Below are 16,886 nucleotides of genomic sequence, written 5' to 3'. Positions count from 1 at the left end.
AGAATTACAATATATAAAAACAACACAGCAATTAGCCGATATGTTAACAAAACCTGTTAAAAAAGATTTTTTAAAATATGTAATTGATAATTTGGGTTTGGTTAGTGTAGAAAATAAAATTTGTAAATGAATTTGCAATTGAGGGAGAGTGTTAAAAGTACAATTGCAATCTCATAGATGGCACTAGTGTGATGTAATTATTTTGTAATATGAGAATAAGTGTGTGTTACTGAGTATGTTGCAACCGGCATAGAAAATAGTTCGGTATTGTAAATTGATCTGTTAACATCATGTCATTATGTATTTGAAATAATAATTTATCTAATAAAATATAATATTACTTTAATTAAACTTAAAACTGTATTAATACTTTATTTCATCAGAAAATTTTCGGCACTTTGTTATTTATAAAATAATTTAAATTGATTTTAGCTGATCTGAATGGATCTTAATTTAAGGCGTAATCCAGTAAATTCACCAATATTGGGAGAATAACTAGTGTCTTCAAGTAGTCATAATTCTTAATAAACAGGCTTAATCCTTAAAAAAAAAACAGTGATAGCTAGACCATTAAAGAACACGCTTTTTTAGCCAATTCATCCATACAATTGAACTGTATTGCTATAAATTACTATGGTCTCCATAATATTCTCTTATTTAGTCAACGTCAACTGAAGCTCAGTTTAAATCTGTTATTGTTGTTCGTTTTTTTCCAGCACCGATTGCCACATGGAACCATGTTTATGGCCATGAATCATGTCAATATTATGGAACTATGCTTCGTATATTCATCAAGGAATGGCAGTTTAGTTTACAAAATTACAACAAAGCAAGCCATATCTAAAACGGCCTGATTATAAACAATCTTACTTTTTTGCAAAAAATTAAATTCGAATTAATTTGGCGTAAAATATTTTTTAAGATTATTTTAATTTCATTGTATTCGATTGATTATTTTTTTTTTGGAGAATAAATGTTTTTTTAAATTAATAATTATTCTCTTCTCTCTTGATAAAGTTTTCTACTTTCACAATGCAAAACTTTCAATTTTACTGCCCATTTCTTGTGGATGTTCTGCCATTTCTTGTACAATTTTCTTGTACTGCCCATTTCTTGTACAATTTTTATCGATTTTATTATGTACACGTATTATATACAAAATTGGCTAAATTTTGGGATAAATAAACTAACACAATGTTTTTTTTTCTTTGCAGGTCGTCCACCTCCAACAGTTTCATGGTTTTTTAATGATCGTCTTGTAGAAGGGCGACTTATGGAAAAACATGATAATGTAATAGTCAATCGATTAGAAGTACCTCATGTTACACGTCAACATTTAAATTCAACATTCAAATGTCAAGCAAGTAATACGAAATTGAAATTGCCATTTGAAAAAACTGTACGACTGGAATTATTATGTAAGTATAATTTATATATATAGGATTTGTTCTGTTTCAATTCTAAAATAATTCAATTCAATGTAGAAGATTGTAGAATGCCTTAAATTAATTATTTAAAAGTCAAAATCAAATTACGTATTTGCCGTATGGGTACATGAATATCGGGATCTTTAAGAATTCAACATAAACAAAATGCCCATAGGTTATTTTTTTTTAATTCATTGTCTTTTAAAACCTCAACAACGTTCGTAGGTTATTCCTTGCCGCTGTTCTGAGAAACCAGATAATTCATTTATACCGTTGAATAGCCAAACTTCAAACAATATTTTCAAATTTTCTGAGAAAAACAACTTTAAAAACAGTATTCTTACGACCGAATTAAATTAAAAGTTGTACACATATTTATATACATTACATCATGTTTCTAGGTGAATAAGTTTCTGCGATTTTCTTGAAAACTGTGAAAGAAAGAAACTGTTTGTATAAATTTCAAGTGAATTCATATTTTGTTCATAACACAATAAATTATATAAGATTATTATAAATATATCATAGACATACGGCAGATTCGAAATTAGTAAAAAAATTCAAGAGCTCAATCATTTAACATAATTGTTTAGAAACCTTAATATTAAGGTTGTTGTCTACCTGTGGGCATAGTATCAGAAAATTTTTTTGTTTGTTTTTTTTTTTTTAAGTGAAAAAACAATAGATTTAAGATATTTTTAAAGAACTAACTGAACATCAAGGGAGTATTTGTTCTGAGTTTAAAACAAAAATCAAAATTATTGAACGTTTCGTAATGGAGATTGTCTAACTCAAAGTTAATCAATTTTATTATTGGACCGAAATGGCTTTAATTATAGTATTGGTCGTTGAATAGACATAAAAATGTACGATCCAGTTGGTAAATTTTTCAGTAGGTAATAATTATAATTTGCATAGATAACCGCTTTCGCTTAGATCGTACAGGAATATGGCGGAAAAGAAAACGGCTTCAAAAAAAAATTTTTCCAAAAAAATTAATATGCACTAAAAAGTAAAAAAATAGCTATAATATAATGTAGTTAAAATTACTGTTATTTTTGGAGTCGGTGTCAGCCAAGGACGTAACTCTGACAGAACAGTTTTCTACATTAGCTTGGCTGACACCGACTCCAAAAATAACAATAATTTTAACTACATTATATTATCGTTATTTTTATACTTTTTAGTGCATATTAATTTATTTTGGAAAAGTTTTTCTTTTGAAGTCGGTTTTCTTTTCGTAGAAAGTTTTTTTTTATTTTGTGGTTTTTAGTGAATCTGAAGTACACTCACTAATTTGTCACTAAAAAAAGAATTATCGAAATCGGTTGGCGTGATATTGAGTTATTCGTCCTCTTGTCGTGCATACTCAATGCAAATTTAAGACGTTTATCGTTTTCTCATGGTTGCTGTTGTCAGAACTGAACCAAAATGAAATGGGACCACAAGGGAATCACTAGCTTTCAAATAGATAAAGAATCATCAAAATCGGTTCACCCAGCCAAAACTCCCCCTTTTTTGTTTGAAGTCGGTTAAAAAGTATGATCATGAGTTGGACAAAGAGTTCTGTCAACACTTTATGATACATACCAAGTGCCTGAAATCCAGAAACAAGAAAATGACATAAAAATCACTGTATCTTAAAAATGTGAAGAAAATTTGTACTTGGAGATACAGCGTTTTGTGGCGAAACAAGAAGTTAATATATAAAACTGAAAATTCTAAGTATGTCCGACATGAATATTTTATCAAGTATTTAATTAAAATGAATGCCTGTTTTTTCTTTTCGAATGAAACAACACTTGGAAATTTTAAGAATAACCCTGAATATTTTTAACATGGAAAACCACAACGTATAATCAAGCAGACACACTTGCTACTTGATTAAATCGTTGAAGAAATACGTATTCAATGAATGTTGATTAAAAGTTTTGTGAAACGAAAACAAAAAACCGAAATTCGCACAAAAACAAACAAAAAAAACCACCCCCTATAAATATATATTACATATCTAATATGATATATGTGTTTTGTTTTTCTTACTTTAAATGTGATCCGTATAGTAGTTTATTATTATTATATCTAAAAATCAGATGTGAGCACCAAATCACTTCCTTGTACTCTTTCATTATCAGATGCCTTTTCTGAATAAACGTAGCCTTATTAGCTCAGTTTGTTAAGGCGTAACCAATTCCGTCCGCGGTATGATTAGGGTAGCGGGTTCCATTCCTACCGCCGCGACAAAATTAATTTAATTAATAGTTGTGATGGGCTGGTGTAGTGCATGGTATATGCATGAAGGAGATGCAACTCAGCCTCTGAAATTGAGGAGCTGATAATTGAATTTATCTGTGGAAAGGTGGTAAAACATATATGGTATCACAATGGATTCTACAGCCTAAGTGTGTACTTCGTGGACAACCAATATAACCTAACCTTACCTTCTGTATAAAATATTGTATTTCCTTATACCAAGGTATTTAAGGGGGGAGGGGCTTGTATTTCCTTATACCAGGGTGCAAGGACATCCAAGTAGCAGATGTCAATATTGCGGTGGAAATAGTACTACAGCGAGAGTCGTGGGCCCGCTAAATCTCGCTTGCGGTAAAGGGTGTTATTCATAAATTAATAGCCGTAGGATCCCTGAAATTAAGTCTTAGATTTTACCTTGAATAATCGAAGAAAATCCCTTGAAAAACCGTTATCGTCGACAGGACGATAAAGAAGAGAGATTTTGACTCCCACACCACTTGAGAACCGCAAAAAAAAAAACAGTGTATCGAATTTTTTACTGGTGACTTTCTGAAATAAAAAATCTCCCGATTATAAGAAGTAATTTCTGCTGGGTTTAATTTCGCTAGCGCCAAATATAAATACTCAGAAAATACTATATACACCTCAACATTCGCGAAGTAGGGCGTGTCATGAGAATGTGAATCACCTTGCCCGACGCGGTTTTTGCGCTTGAGTCAAAAACAACACAAGGCCCTTAGACAACTACGGGTGAGCTCCAAGGGCACATTCTCGTGATAACTTGTGTATAATTTATAGCTGGTGCCTCCAGTGGTAGGAGTTCTGCAGTAGCGAAGGATGTGTGTCCCCATTTTCTCATTTTTGTTACTGTTACTCTAGTCGTCATGTAATGTTAGGTATCATAGCGCTCAGCAATATTGAATATCAGTCGTTTAAATGTATATGTAACAATATTTCAAAAATTAAAAATTTCAACTCTAAGGAATGGTTGTTATTTTATGGAAAATTTTCGATATATCTACGTTCAAGGATCTACATACTAATAGATGCGTAGCTACATTTTACAGTTAAATTCTAAATCTTTAACATTCTATTCCTAAAAAATTTCAATTTATGCGAGATACGTATCTACAAACGACACGACGAAATTAGTCAAAAATGATTTGGGTATTTTCAAAATAGATATTTTTCGTTCTCGACTCGAGAATTTTTGCCAGATTACAATACTTCCTTAGGTTTTTGTGTACAAGAGAGTAAAACACAAGCAGTAAAACCATCTACCTTTGCACGTATACTAATGGCTGAAACGTACGTATTGTGGTGTAGTTATAGTAACTTTTTATTATAAAAAATATTTACTATTTTATCCATTTTCTTGATGTTGACTCATTTATGTGAAAGTTTATCATTTTATTCCACTTTACTTGTTGTTGAAAAAATATTATAGTAAATTTATATACTAAAAACCATTAGATGAATTAAATAAAGATAGATACATATGGATGTAGCATGTATTAAATAGATATGGATATAGGTTTATAGACGATGTTCCGTTGCCAGCGTTGCAGTTGGCACTTCCCAAATTCACCTTCTATAATATAAATCGAACCTACACCATATAAAAACAGACATGACAACAAAATTTCTATTATTACTTTGTCTTTACTCTGACATAACGGAAATTTACTTTTTTCTTTTTTTAAACTGGAACGAAAATTCGATTCAACTCATAATTTTGATAAAATAGGCATCCAACGTAACAAAAACTCACTCAAACCACCGCCAAATCCGTTTTCCAAACATCCCCTGATAATTCTTTCCCAAAAATCAACGAGTTAGGTACGTCATACGATGTCCATTATATATAATTCAGCTGTATTCTTCATTAAAAATATTTTTTCTTTAAGCTATGGTTTAAAGAAAATTATGGTTTGCGAATGGCTTATCAATCCCAATTAGGTTTTGTTTTATTTTATTAAGTTTAGATTCAAATACTATTGTTAGAAATATTTTTAACTGACTTCAAACAGAAAAGGAGGATGTTATCAATTCGACTGTATTTTTTTTTATGTGCGTTACCTCAGAACTTTCGACTGGGTGAACCGATTTTGAAAATTTGAAAACTAGTGCCTTTCGTGTGGTCCCATTTCATTTTGGTCGAGTTCTGACAACGGCATTCATGAGAAAACCATAAAAGTCTTAAATTTGCATTAAGTGTGCACGACAAGAGGACGAATAACTCAATATCACGAGAACAGATTTCAATGATTCTATTTTAGTGACAAATTAGTTAGTGTACCTCAGATTCACTAAAAATCACAAAATAAAAAAACTTTTAACAAAATGAAAATCGACTTCAAAAGAACATTTTTTTCCAAAACAAATTAATATGCACTAAAAAGTAAAATAATAACGATAATGTAATGTAGTTAAAATTATTGTTATTTTTGGAGTCGGTGCCAGCCAAGGAAACAACTCTGATAGAACAGTTTGCTATATTTCCTTGGTTGAAACCGACTCCAAAAATAAGAATAATTTTAACTACATTATATTATCGTTATTTTTTTACTTTTTAATGCATATTAATTTGTTTTGGTAAAGTTTTTCTTTTGAAGTCGGTTTTCTTTTTGTGAAAAGTTTTTTTCATTTTATAGTGACGATTTTTATTTCATTTACGTAAAAATTTGAAGTTAAATTATAGTTAAAGCTTAGACTGTAGATTTAACGTGTTCATAATTTCTGTAATATTTTACAAGGAGTGCTTACTTTACTACTGTTTTAATAACAAATAGAGTGGAATTTAGATTGAGGTCAAATTTGACTGCTTAGTTTAAATTTGAACCTAGTATATCCAAAGTATCCTAGTCACCAACAACATCGTTTAAAATGGTTCATTACTGGCGACGGTAGAGTAGTCACTTCCATAGATTTATTTATATAAAAGTGTTTTGTCTTACTTCCTCTATTTATTTACGTTACATATGAATTGTATTACACTGCAATGCTAAGAAATTCAATGTGGTTAGGAAAAAATCTCTCTTAATCTTCATAAATTAGATAAGATAACTTTTATGTAGGGATTGCTTCAAATATCATAACGATTCATATTAGTATCAACAGATACCAAATACGGAGGGTGATAAAAGCGGTTTTTTAAAATAGAAACAAAAGTTTGAATGCAATTGTTTAGTAGTATTTTGGTTTATTTAATCAAATCTCTATAATCTCGAACTGGTTTCAAAAAGGAAGTTTTTTTAAACCAAATAGTTTATGTAAGATACCATAAACTTTCCTACTTTCTTTTTAGATCTTTAGAGGGTTGAAGCAGGTATAAGAAAATGTATTCCAAGCTCGAAATGGGGAGAGTTGGATCTTTTTTTTTGTAACATTACTACTATATCCACCACTCGTTTAACATAAGCCTACATGATTAACCAAAAGTAGTAATTTCTGTTACAATAAGTTGAAAATACTAAGTTGCATATTAAGTCTTAACAGTACCAAAGCTTGGGATAAAAAGCAACTATAACGGAGTGGCTGTATGTACCACATTTGCCGTTATGCCTGCAAATATTCTTTCGAAAGAATTTCGGGCAAAGGACTATGACATATTTTCCTTAGATGAAAACAAACCTTTATATGTCTCTCCGGCATAAAAGTAAGGATGAACCTATAAAAAAAAGCCTGGTATTATTATTTTCAGTCTATTTGATTTAGACATATTTTTAAATTTAGTTCGAGTTGTTTCTCCACACATATGTATATCCTAAACACAAACAAATCTCCCTGTAAAAGCAATCATACAAATACATCAAATGATAATAGTAAATAACGATTTAGGGGAACGAAAATTGTGTTTTGTAGAATTGTATTTCGTAAAGAATTATGTCAGGATAAAATGCCCACAAGTACCACTGTACTGTGAAGAATATATGAAGTTTATGAAAATTTATATAATAAATTATTATAAATAAGTACTCGTATCTACACCATTGATGTGCATACACAGGCAAGAAGAAAAATTTCCGTCTTACAGCTCTTACAGACGATACACGATAAAGAAAACTTTTTGTATAACTGCCATGTTTATACAAATATTTTAATAGCGTTTCGTATGATTTGAATTTCTAAGCAACGATTTGAAATAAACCCGGTCAAGGTTGTTGCTTTAATTATATCCAAGTTAACTCTCTTCTCGAATGTTAAGCTAATTTAATCTGGAGTTACGCAAGCTGCTTTTTGCCTGCTTGCTTATTCCTCGAGCACACGTCTCACATTTGGACTGTCAAGTACAGAATAATTTTTAAATTTCCAACGACGAAAAGAAATGAAAAAACATCAAAATTTCAAATTTTAATGTTTGCAATATATAAGATATGCGGATAATACAATTACAAGAAGTGCAAAAAAAAATGGCTCTGATAGTGACAATTCAAAATAAAAAATAATCTTAAGAATCAATTAATATAAAAATTAATCACGATAAACTTAAAACATTTAGGAAATACATTTATCTTTTTAACTAGAAAAATTTGAGATGTAATAGAAATATTACAAGAATATAAAGCAAAAGCTAGTAGAAACATGGTATGTATTATTATATGGGTTCGAGCCTTCGAATATTATCAAATCCGCAATGCAGTAACTAGAATCTTTTGAAACTTGGATATGGAGTGGAATCTTTAACATTAAATAGAATGACTATGTTAAAAGCGCAAAAGTGTGGAAGATTAGGCCAAAAGAAAATGCTGAAAATAAAAATATATAGAAGGCAATTGGAATTTTTGTAACGTATCATCAGAAAAAATGAATTAGAAGCTGAAGCACTTCTGGGAAAAGGGAAAGAACGCAGGGGGAGATCGTAGACAAAAAAACTTTTCTAGAAACTTTACCACTCACTATATCAACAGCCGATATCGTAAATTCGTTTTACGACCGAAATATATGGAAGAGCATATCCGTCAATATCTGTCTCTAATCATACATGACACATCATTAGCAAATAAGGATGTTAAATTTGTAAATTAATCATGATACTTGGTTGAAACACCGACTTAGTTTATAAATATTTGTGTAATCAATCCGAATTACACTAGTACATATCAAATCGGGGCAAAATTCTTGTCTCTTACTTTGTATAAAAAACCACTATACCAAGCTCATATTCAACCCGAAAAACATATAATCCAGATCAGAGCTCAGGCCAAATGCTTTCTTTTGATCGCATGCGTGTGGATACTTTTAGTTTTCATATAAGGTAACTTTCTATTTCTTCGACTTTATTTTTTTTCTTCATTTTCGTTAAGAAAAATGTCTGTGAAAATGAAAACAAAAATAATTCACTTATGCTTTTGTTTTTTAACTTTTTTTTTTTAAATAGCAAACACAGTGATTCAATTTCTTCCTTCCATTATATTGTTTTAAAACAATTGTTTTTCTTTTTCACGATATATATTGTTTAACTGAGTTCTTATTTTTGTCATTTTTCCATAAAAATTAAATAACTCAAGATGATTTTTTATAATAAATATTTATTTTTGTGTTTTCTTTTTTTTCTTTTAAAATTTATGCTGATTTATCTAAAAATAAACTTTTATGGAAGAAAATGAATTTGTCTGTAATATCTTGAATGACATTTACACAATTGAAAAAATGCGTTAAAAGTTAAAAAATTTTTTTGACTTTTAAAATATTTTTTTTATCCATTCAAAATATAGAACATTGCTGCTATAGATCATAAAGTCAAAGCATAATTGAATTACAAATTGACAAAATTACACGTTTCTACCAAAATGGGTTTAAGTGGCTTTGGTTTTAGCTAATACAATTAATCGGATGTTGTAGAGAATTTTAACAGTTTCATAAAAGGCTTAGGATACATTATAAGCTTCCAGTCAGGAGCCAGACGGTCAAAGACTAACGCCTTAGACCGCTCGACCACTGCGCCGGTTAAGTATTTAACCTATTTGAATTAATGGCTTCAGTACGGATCACTTCCCATGATGATTCGACTAAGTAATAAACACTTGTTAATAATTTTCTTATGGAACTTGCAGAGTTTGTATTTCACGCCAACTTTCTTCCATCAAAACCGAAAATACACATTATAGAAAAAAAAGTAAAATAATCTACCGGATTTTAATAGTCTAATCAAGTTAAAATTTACCTTACTATTTTATGATCATAAGTTACATCGTTTTTGAGAATTTCAACTTAATTCCATCATTTTTCGAAAAGTTATCTTGAAAGTTGAAAATATGAGGTAACTGCGGTTTTGAACTTGAAATTTTGAGGTTATTTTGTTATGTTCAGGGTTTGATAGCAGTCGATGCAAATGTTTATAACAAAAATTCAGAAATTTTTGTTTATTCGCCTCAATCCTTTTAATAGAAGCAGAGATATTCAAGAAATCGTTAGCGAAGAAAACAATGTAGAGATAGACTGCAAAAAAACCGCGTGCAGAATTTCGTGCGGATCGTTTCGGAACCGGAAAACTCGATTTATCTGTTTTTTGAAACAAAAGAAACCTATTTAAAAAAATTAGTCTTCTCCGAATTGATTATCAAAATCCGGTAGATTATTATTACAAAAATAAAAAATAAAAAACATACACTGAATCATGTTTTTCAAATTTTAAGTCAACGTTTACCTACGAGCAGTAATCAGAAGTTATTTTACAAAGTAGAATTTAAAAAAAAATCTATTTACTTGTAACCACAAGACCATGGCCACATTTATAGAATAATATTAATATTTCAAGATAAACAAACTACTATAAACAAGTGAAAACAAACAATTGACTGAGTTAGTTGTTGAAATACCATGTATAGGCAGTGTTGATAACTCTGTCACATTTCACATACATACATATCTGACATATTTAACTGATATTCTCATATAATGCGCAAGTGTTGATGCGCAATCGTTTTTTTTTTTTTGACGTCATGTAAATAACAAAAGATATTCACTTTGATATTCCTATATTAATACATACTATAAAATTTGTACCTAATTAACGCCCTCGTGGGTAAACAGTGATGTTTACAAAAAAATGTTTCAAACAAAAGTTGTTTATTTTTTTGTAAGGAACATTTTTTACATTTAAACTTTTATTCTATCTCTAACGGTTTACAAGATGGGTACTACGGATCCATGACCCAATTGACCCATGTTGCTCATTTACGAACTTGACCTCACTTTTTACGTACTAAGCACGCTGTAAAAATTTGAGCTTGATATCTCTTTTCGTTTTTGAGTAATCGTGACCACAGACGGACGGCCGGACGGCCGGACGGACAACCGGAAATGGATTAATTAGGTGATTTTATGAACACCTATACCAATTTTTCTTTGTAGCATCAATATTTTTAGGCGTTACAAACTTGGGACTAAACTTATAATACTATGTATATTTCATATATACATGGTATAAAAAGTCTCGGTCGGTAAGTCGGTGTCGGAAGCTTTTTTGTCTAGCCCTCATTTACCGAACGTGCGATGACGAACAATTACTATAAGAAAATTGCTTATGAATATTAATTGACAAGTCAAATTTTCTTGAAAATCAAAATAGTTATCTTTAAATAGTTTAAAAATTCAAAAACCCAACATGTCTTACAAGTCAACAAATAATATTATAGAAGTCAACCAATAATATTATATATGACACTATTAATAATAATTGTATACCAATATAAGTATTTCAAAGTGTGGCTATAGTTATTAATGCTACAAGTGGGATAACTAGCAAATAATCTGACAGTCGTGGTGTTGCGGCATGAGCGTAAGGTTATGAGACATTCTTATGAAGACGAGTGTGGTAGATGTCGCTACGAGCCGTAGGCGAGTTGCGACAACCACACGAGTCTTCATAAGAATGTCTCATAACCTTAGAGCGAATGCCGTAATCACGACTGTCATATTTGCTAGTTATTCCGCAAGTAGCATTCAATACTTTTTACAACAATCGCTCGGGAAGTTGACTTTGAGAGAAATTTATCAATTTGAGAAATGATTTATTTACTTATTTTAAATTTAAATTTTATTGCATACAAATTTTTATTGCTCGTTCATTTTAATTTCAATTTTTAATTTTGTTTTTTTGTATGTAACACTCGCGTTTGACACAATCAGTGTGGTAACTTTAATAAATGAGGGTTAAGATTGATTACTTATTTTTTTTTAGTACAGATGGCGTGTCAGTAGTACATACAATTATGTAGTCTATAACCGAACATGTGCGTTTATGAAACACCTATAACCGAACATGTGCGTTTATGAAACACATATAGTTAAGTATGCGATTATTGTGTATTTTGAAGGTGACATACAGCGCTCGAAAAGTCTACTTCCCGAGTGAGCGTTGTAAAAAAAACATTAATATGATTGATACATGCTTCGTATTATATATCTAAATGATTGGAAGCATATGTAGGTAATACATATTTCATATTTTTATTCTAAATTTATATTCTTGAAGAAGATGCGCATTTATTTAAATTAATGTTCTTATTGATAGTTTTATGTAAACTTAAATAAAATTTTCAGTAACCATAAATGAATAGTTAACTTAATGTAGTATTTTTCAGAAATACAAGGTGCACAACTTTCAATGAAAATTGTGTAAAACATTCATTAAATTAAATGAATTAAGGTTATTTAAAAAATTACTGACACACTGCAAAACGTATAGATTAGAAGTTCTTTACTTTATATATTATATTCTTTATCTTTAAACGAATGAACGAATTTTGATTTGTTTTTATCGAGAATGTTTCAAAAAAATATAATTCGAAAAGAATTTCAAAACATTCGGTCTAGCCGATCGAGTTAAAATTGTTGCTAGTTATCAAAATAGTTTAGAAACAGCTGTAGAAGCCACAGGAATCATAACAATTCTAGGGAAATTTAATATATTACTAGAATCACACTTATTTTCCTTCCATTTTATATGTGTTTAAAAAAAATTTTTTATCCGAATGGATTTTTAAAATGAGTCGACCTATTTTTCGGCTAATAGTAAGTGAAGAGAATAGCCCAAAACAAACGATTAAACTTGTCTAAATTTATCCTAACAAATATATTTTGCATGAATATTATTTAAGTATGAGTACAAAAAATTTAAAAAATGAAAAATAAACTTATTTATTCTGCTAAAAAGTAGAAAATAATGCATGACTTTTTCATCATACACGACTCTTTGAGTCATTAGCACATGATTATAAAAGCGGGAGACGCACAATTTAAAATATAAGGGATGATTCGAAGCGCCCCAAGTTCTAACAAATAATAATGTATGCGTAACGTTATAATTATTGCCTATTTTTAAGTACAATCAAAGCTTGTCCTTTCAAAAGAATTTTTATTTAAATTTTTAATTCAAAATATGGTCGAATTTTCCATAAAAATTCATTGTCAACCGATTCACATATGTAATTCCTGTTTTTCTCAGCAAAGTCTTTCATTTGATACCCATATCGTTGAAGTACATAAAAAATAATTAGTCCGCCATCTCGGATAGTCAGCCATATCGGATTTAGAATGACCTCACTTAGCTAAGCATACATGGTCATCCAAGCTGTAACCTGTAAGCAAAATCTCAGCTCAATCGGTTGAGAATAACTGCCAGAAAATTCAGTCGCAACATTATAAGCGAATAAACATATTATTCGTTTATTCTTTCTTGTCCCTCAAAAATTCGTGTTTTACTGCGCAAGCAAGTCTATATGCATTTTAAAGTAAGGTCAAGAGCACTAATATCTTAGCCCACCCTATCATTAATTATAAAGTACTCCCCATTTATAACATATAATCTTTTTACAAGCAGTGGCTCTCAAATAGGTTCGCTTGGAATTTTATTATTCTTGTAAAATAAAATATTTTGTGTTGGATTTACTTTAATTTACTTTTGCGAATAAACTGTATGTTGTCCGTTTATTGTTCATTTATCTTTTGTGGTTTTCCTTGATTTTATTTTGATTTTTTTTATTTTGGTTTTAAGTGTTGAATGCTACACAAGAGAATTTTTAAAGCAATCGGTCGGTCTAGCTAATTAATATTTTAATAGTGTCAAGTTATTGGCTTAATGGTTACTTTTGAATTTCAAAATTATATTATATTCAAGATAAATAACCAGTGTCGTCATTTTATTTAAAATAACCATGTCTTATTTATGTTGATTTGGTTATTTCCAATATACTTACAACATGTTTTTTGGCCACAAGATTGTCGTAGGTGTATGTAAAACTAATCATAAATATTTTAAACTAATCATAAATATTTTATCCTTTTTCCTAAACATAATAATATAATTATTTTTTCGTAAAAATTTTTTATTTTACAAATTATTATTGGTTTAAGGATAATGCTTAATTATTATAGGATATTAAATAAAACCTCCTACTCAATTTCATTTTTCGGCCATATCCTGCGCTAAAGGCCCCAATTTTTGTAATTACTATACAAACATGCGTAGTAGGCGTACGTGCTTTGAATACATACAAATATACAAACATTACAAGTTAAATAAAAGCTTGTAATGTAATGTAATATATTAATTCTAAATAGTACTATCGTTATGTATCACCCTATATAGTATGAAAATGTATGCGATATGAAAATTAGATTGCAAGTATTGAGGAAACGAAAAATATATATTAGATAATAATACATTGAGTATTGAACAGTAAAATAGTTCTTGCATAGTTAGTAAATAAATAAATACCAATGCTCTTTCAATGGTTTTCAATCGTTATCTATTGCATTTATTTATTTTCTTCGCATTTCATGCCATATTGTTGCTGCTACTGAATCTAATGTTTGTCTAGGTTTTGCCAATATTTAAAGCTAGTTCGTTGAAGATCGATATATGTATAAAGTGTTCACAAAATTCGGAAAATAAGACATATATCATTTTCTTGGAGGTACAATTGTGGCTACAAGGAATAAATGCAATATTTTTGAAAATTTGGGTCATTGCTTTGTTATATAAGCTTACAGTCGTGTAAAAAAGAAGTTCGTTAACGAGAAAAATCGGACAAACTATAACAAAATGAAGAAGACTTCAACGACAATTTTGGTATGTTATTTTTTTAAAAACAAATGAATTTGGCTTAAAACATTAATACATAATATTGACAAAAACCACTTCCCGCTTTCTGTACTTATCCTGTCCCTTTTGTATGCTTAGATCTTTAAAACTACGCAAAGAATTTTAGAGCGGTTATCTAATAGATAGAGTGATTCAAGAGGGAGGTTTTCATGTACAATACATGCATTATATAGTAGAGTAAGGGGGTCGGTTAGGTTAGGTTATATTGGATCTCCACGAAGGTTATATTGGAACGACACACTTAGGGTATAGAGTCCATTTTGATTCCATAAATGTGTTTTATCACCTTTCCGCTGATAATTTCATTTATCTGCTCCTCTTTGGAAGAGGCTGAATGCACCTATACATATACCATGCACCATGCATATAAATTAAATTAATTTTCTTGCGATGGCAGATGCCGCGGGCGGTATTGGTTACGCCTTAACCAACTGAGCTAATAGGGCAGTAAGGGGTTGAAAGGTATGTACTTCAAAAAATTAAAATTTTGTGCACCGAGTAAGCTCAAATATTGCCAAGATATACAACCAGCTTCAAGGATTGTTTTTATCTATTTTTAACTATCGAGTGGCTGGAGAGGTGGGACGAGAAAGTGGGGATGAATAATCGAATATCTTCAAATATACTCAAGTGGATTATCAAATAAAAGACCATGACGTGTACATTACAAAACTGTAACTCCTACGCAAGGATATATGGGGAAGGTGGTGAAAATGGGAATATTGCCCAACAAAGCGGGTAGTTCACAGCCATTTTTTTTTATAAACTATACAGATTTCTTATAAAATAACTTTAAAGAGTCTAGTTGATATAAACCAGTAGATGTTTTGTCGACTGCTTACCTGGGTGCTTAATCAATCGACTCTGTTAGCTGTTATTTTCACTTTATAATAAATTTTAGGCCAACCAATACAAATACAAACTATGGTACCTACTATTACCCATTGTATACCCATAACAATAAAAATAATATTTAAAGATATAAATATTTATGAAATAAAAGTTTATAGATAATATTTATTTATTTTAATAAGTAGATATCTACTTTTTCTTCTATTAACGGAATGTTTCAGAATTATACGGCATTATTTAAGATGTGTATTCTGCAGCACAAAGTATACAAAAAAAGTAATAAATATTTCTAATAAATTAAAAAATGTCTAAAAATAATTTGTTACTAAGATACTAACAATTAAACCCCTTAATCTTCATGGGATAAAAATTGGGGAGTTTTAGATACCTCAAACCCCACATTTTATGCCCATGAATTGATATTACTCATATAGTTGATATGTTCTAAGGATATGGAAGAAAACCGTTTTCAAAATTAATTTATAATGCCAAAACAGAGCTTTGAGTTTATTTATTTTGAGTTAAGCTATATGTGGAATGGAGTTGTAAGGATCTTTGACGGCCCCCTGTATTTGCTCCGAAATTTCAGTAGGTAATTAGTTATTTTTAACAAACTTAAAAGAATGGCGGAAAAAGTATAACGTTCTCGTTATTTGGGAAGCTGTATCTGTGAATCTGCCCGGAACAACGAGAGTGTTCTAAGCTAGGTTTTAGTATGAGTGTAGGGCTCCGCACTTGAAACAACTATAAAAGAATCGACCGAAGAGATATTTTAAAACATAGCTTAGAACACTTTCAATCAATTTATCTTTTAAACGAACTTTAACATCTAAATCGGCACGCAATAAGATCAGATTTAATGTCAGGGGTTTCTTTAAATTTCACAAGTAGTTCCCTTCAATCTTAAAACACTCTTCATAGTGTAGCATGTAAGTAATATTGTACGATATACCTATCTTTATCGGGTGTTATTGAATATATTTGTTATCTGTATAAAATCATTTTTAATGCAAAAAAATTTCAATGAGAAATCAATATTAAATTTTTGCCATTTTTCTGTTTGTTTGCTCCTACTCCAATGAATTATGATTTGATTATGATTTTCTGATTATTTATTTGATTCGATTAAGCGCTATAGCGACTTGATGACTTCGTCATTTTCATCTGATAAAATGTGGTATTTGATCTTTATAGGTAATTTTTTTTATTAAAATCAAAGACAATACTCGGCAAAAAAGTATTTT

The 16,886-nt window shown here is 29.9% G+C and overlaps 1 protein-coding gene across 1 annotated transcript in view; it reads left to right on the top strand.

Moving 5' to 3' along the window:
• The first annotated feature begins 290 nt into the window (after positions 1-290).
• Positions 291-16,886, top strand: part of LOC123292976 — a 290,099-nt gene continuing 273,503 nt past the window's right edge. Inside the window, exons 1-2 of the mRNA XM_044873690.1 lie at positions 291-300; positions 1,215-1,418. Coding sequence (XP_044729625.1) covers positions 291-300; positions 1,215-1,418 — 214 coding nt within the window. The remainder of the gene's footprint in view (positions 301-1,214; positions 1,419-16,886) is intronic.

The sequence above is a fragment of the Chrysoperla carnea genome, chromosome 2, assembly GCF_905475395.1.
Source record: "Chrysoperla carnea chromosome 2, inChrCarn1.1, whole genome shotgun sequence".
Classification (NCBI taxonomy): domain Eukaryota; kingdom Metazoa; phylum Arthropoda; class Insecta; order Neuroptera; family Chrysopidae; genus Chrysoperla; species Chrysoperla carnea.
Note: the sequence above shows the minus strand (reverse complement) of the source record. Positions and strands in the feature narration are given on the sequence as shown.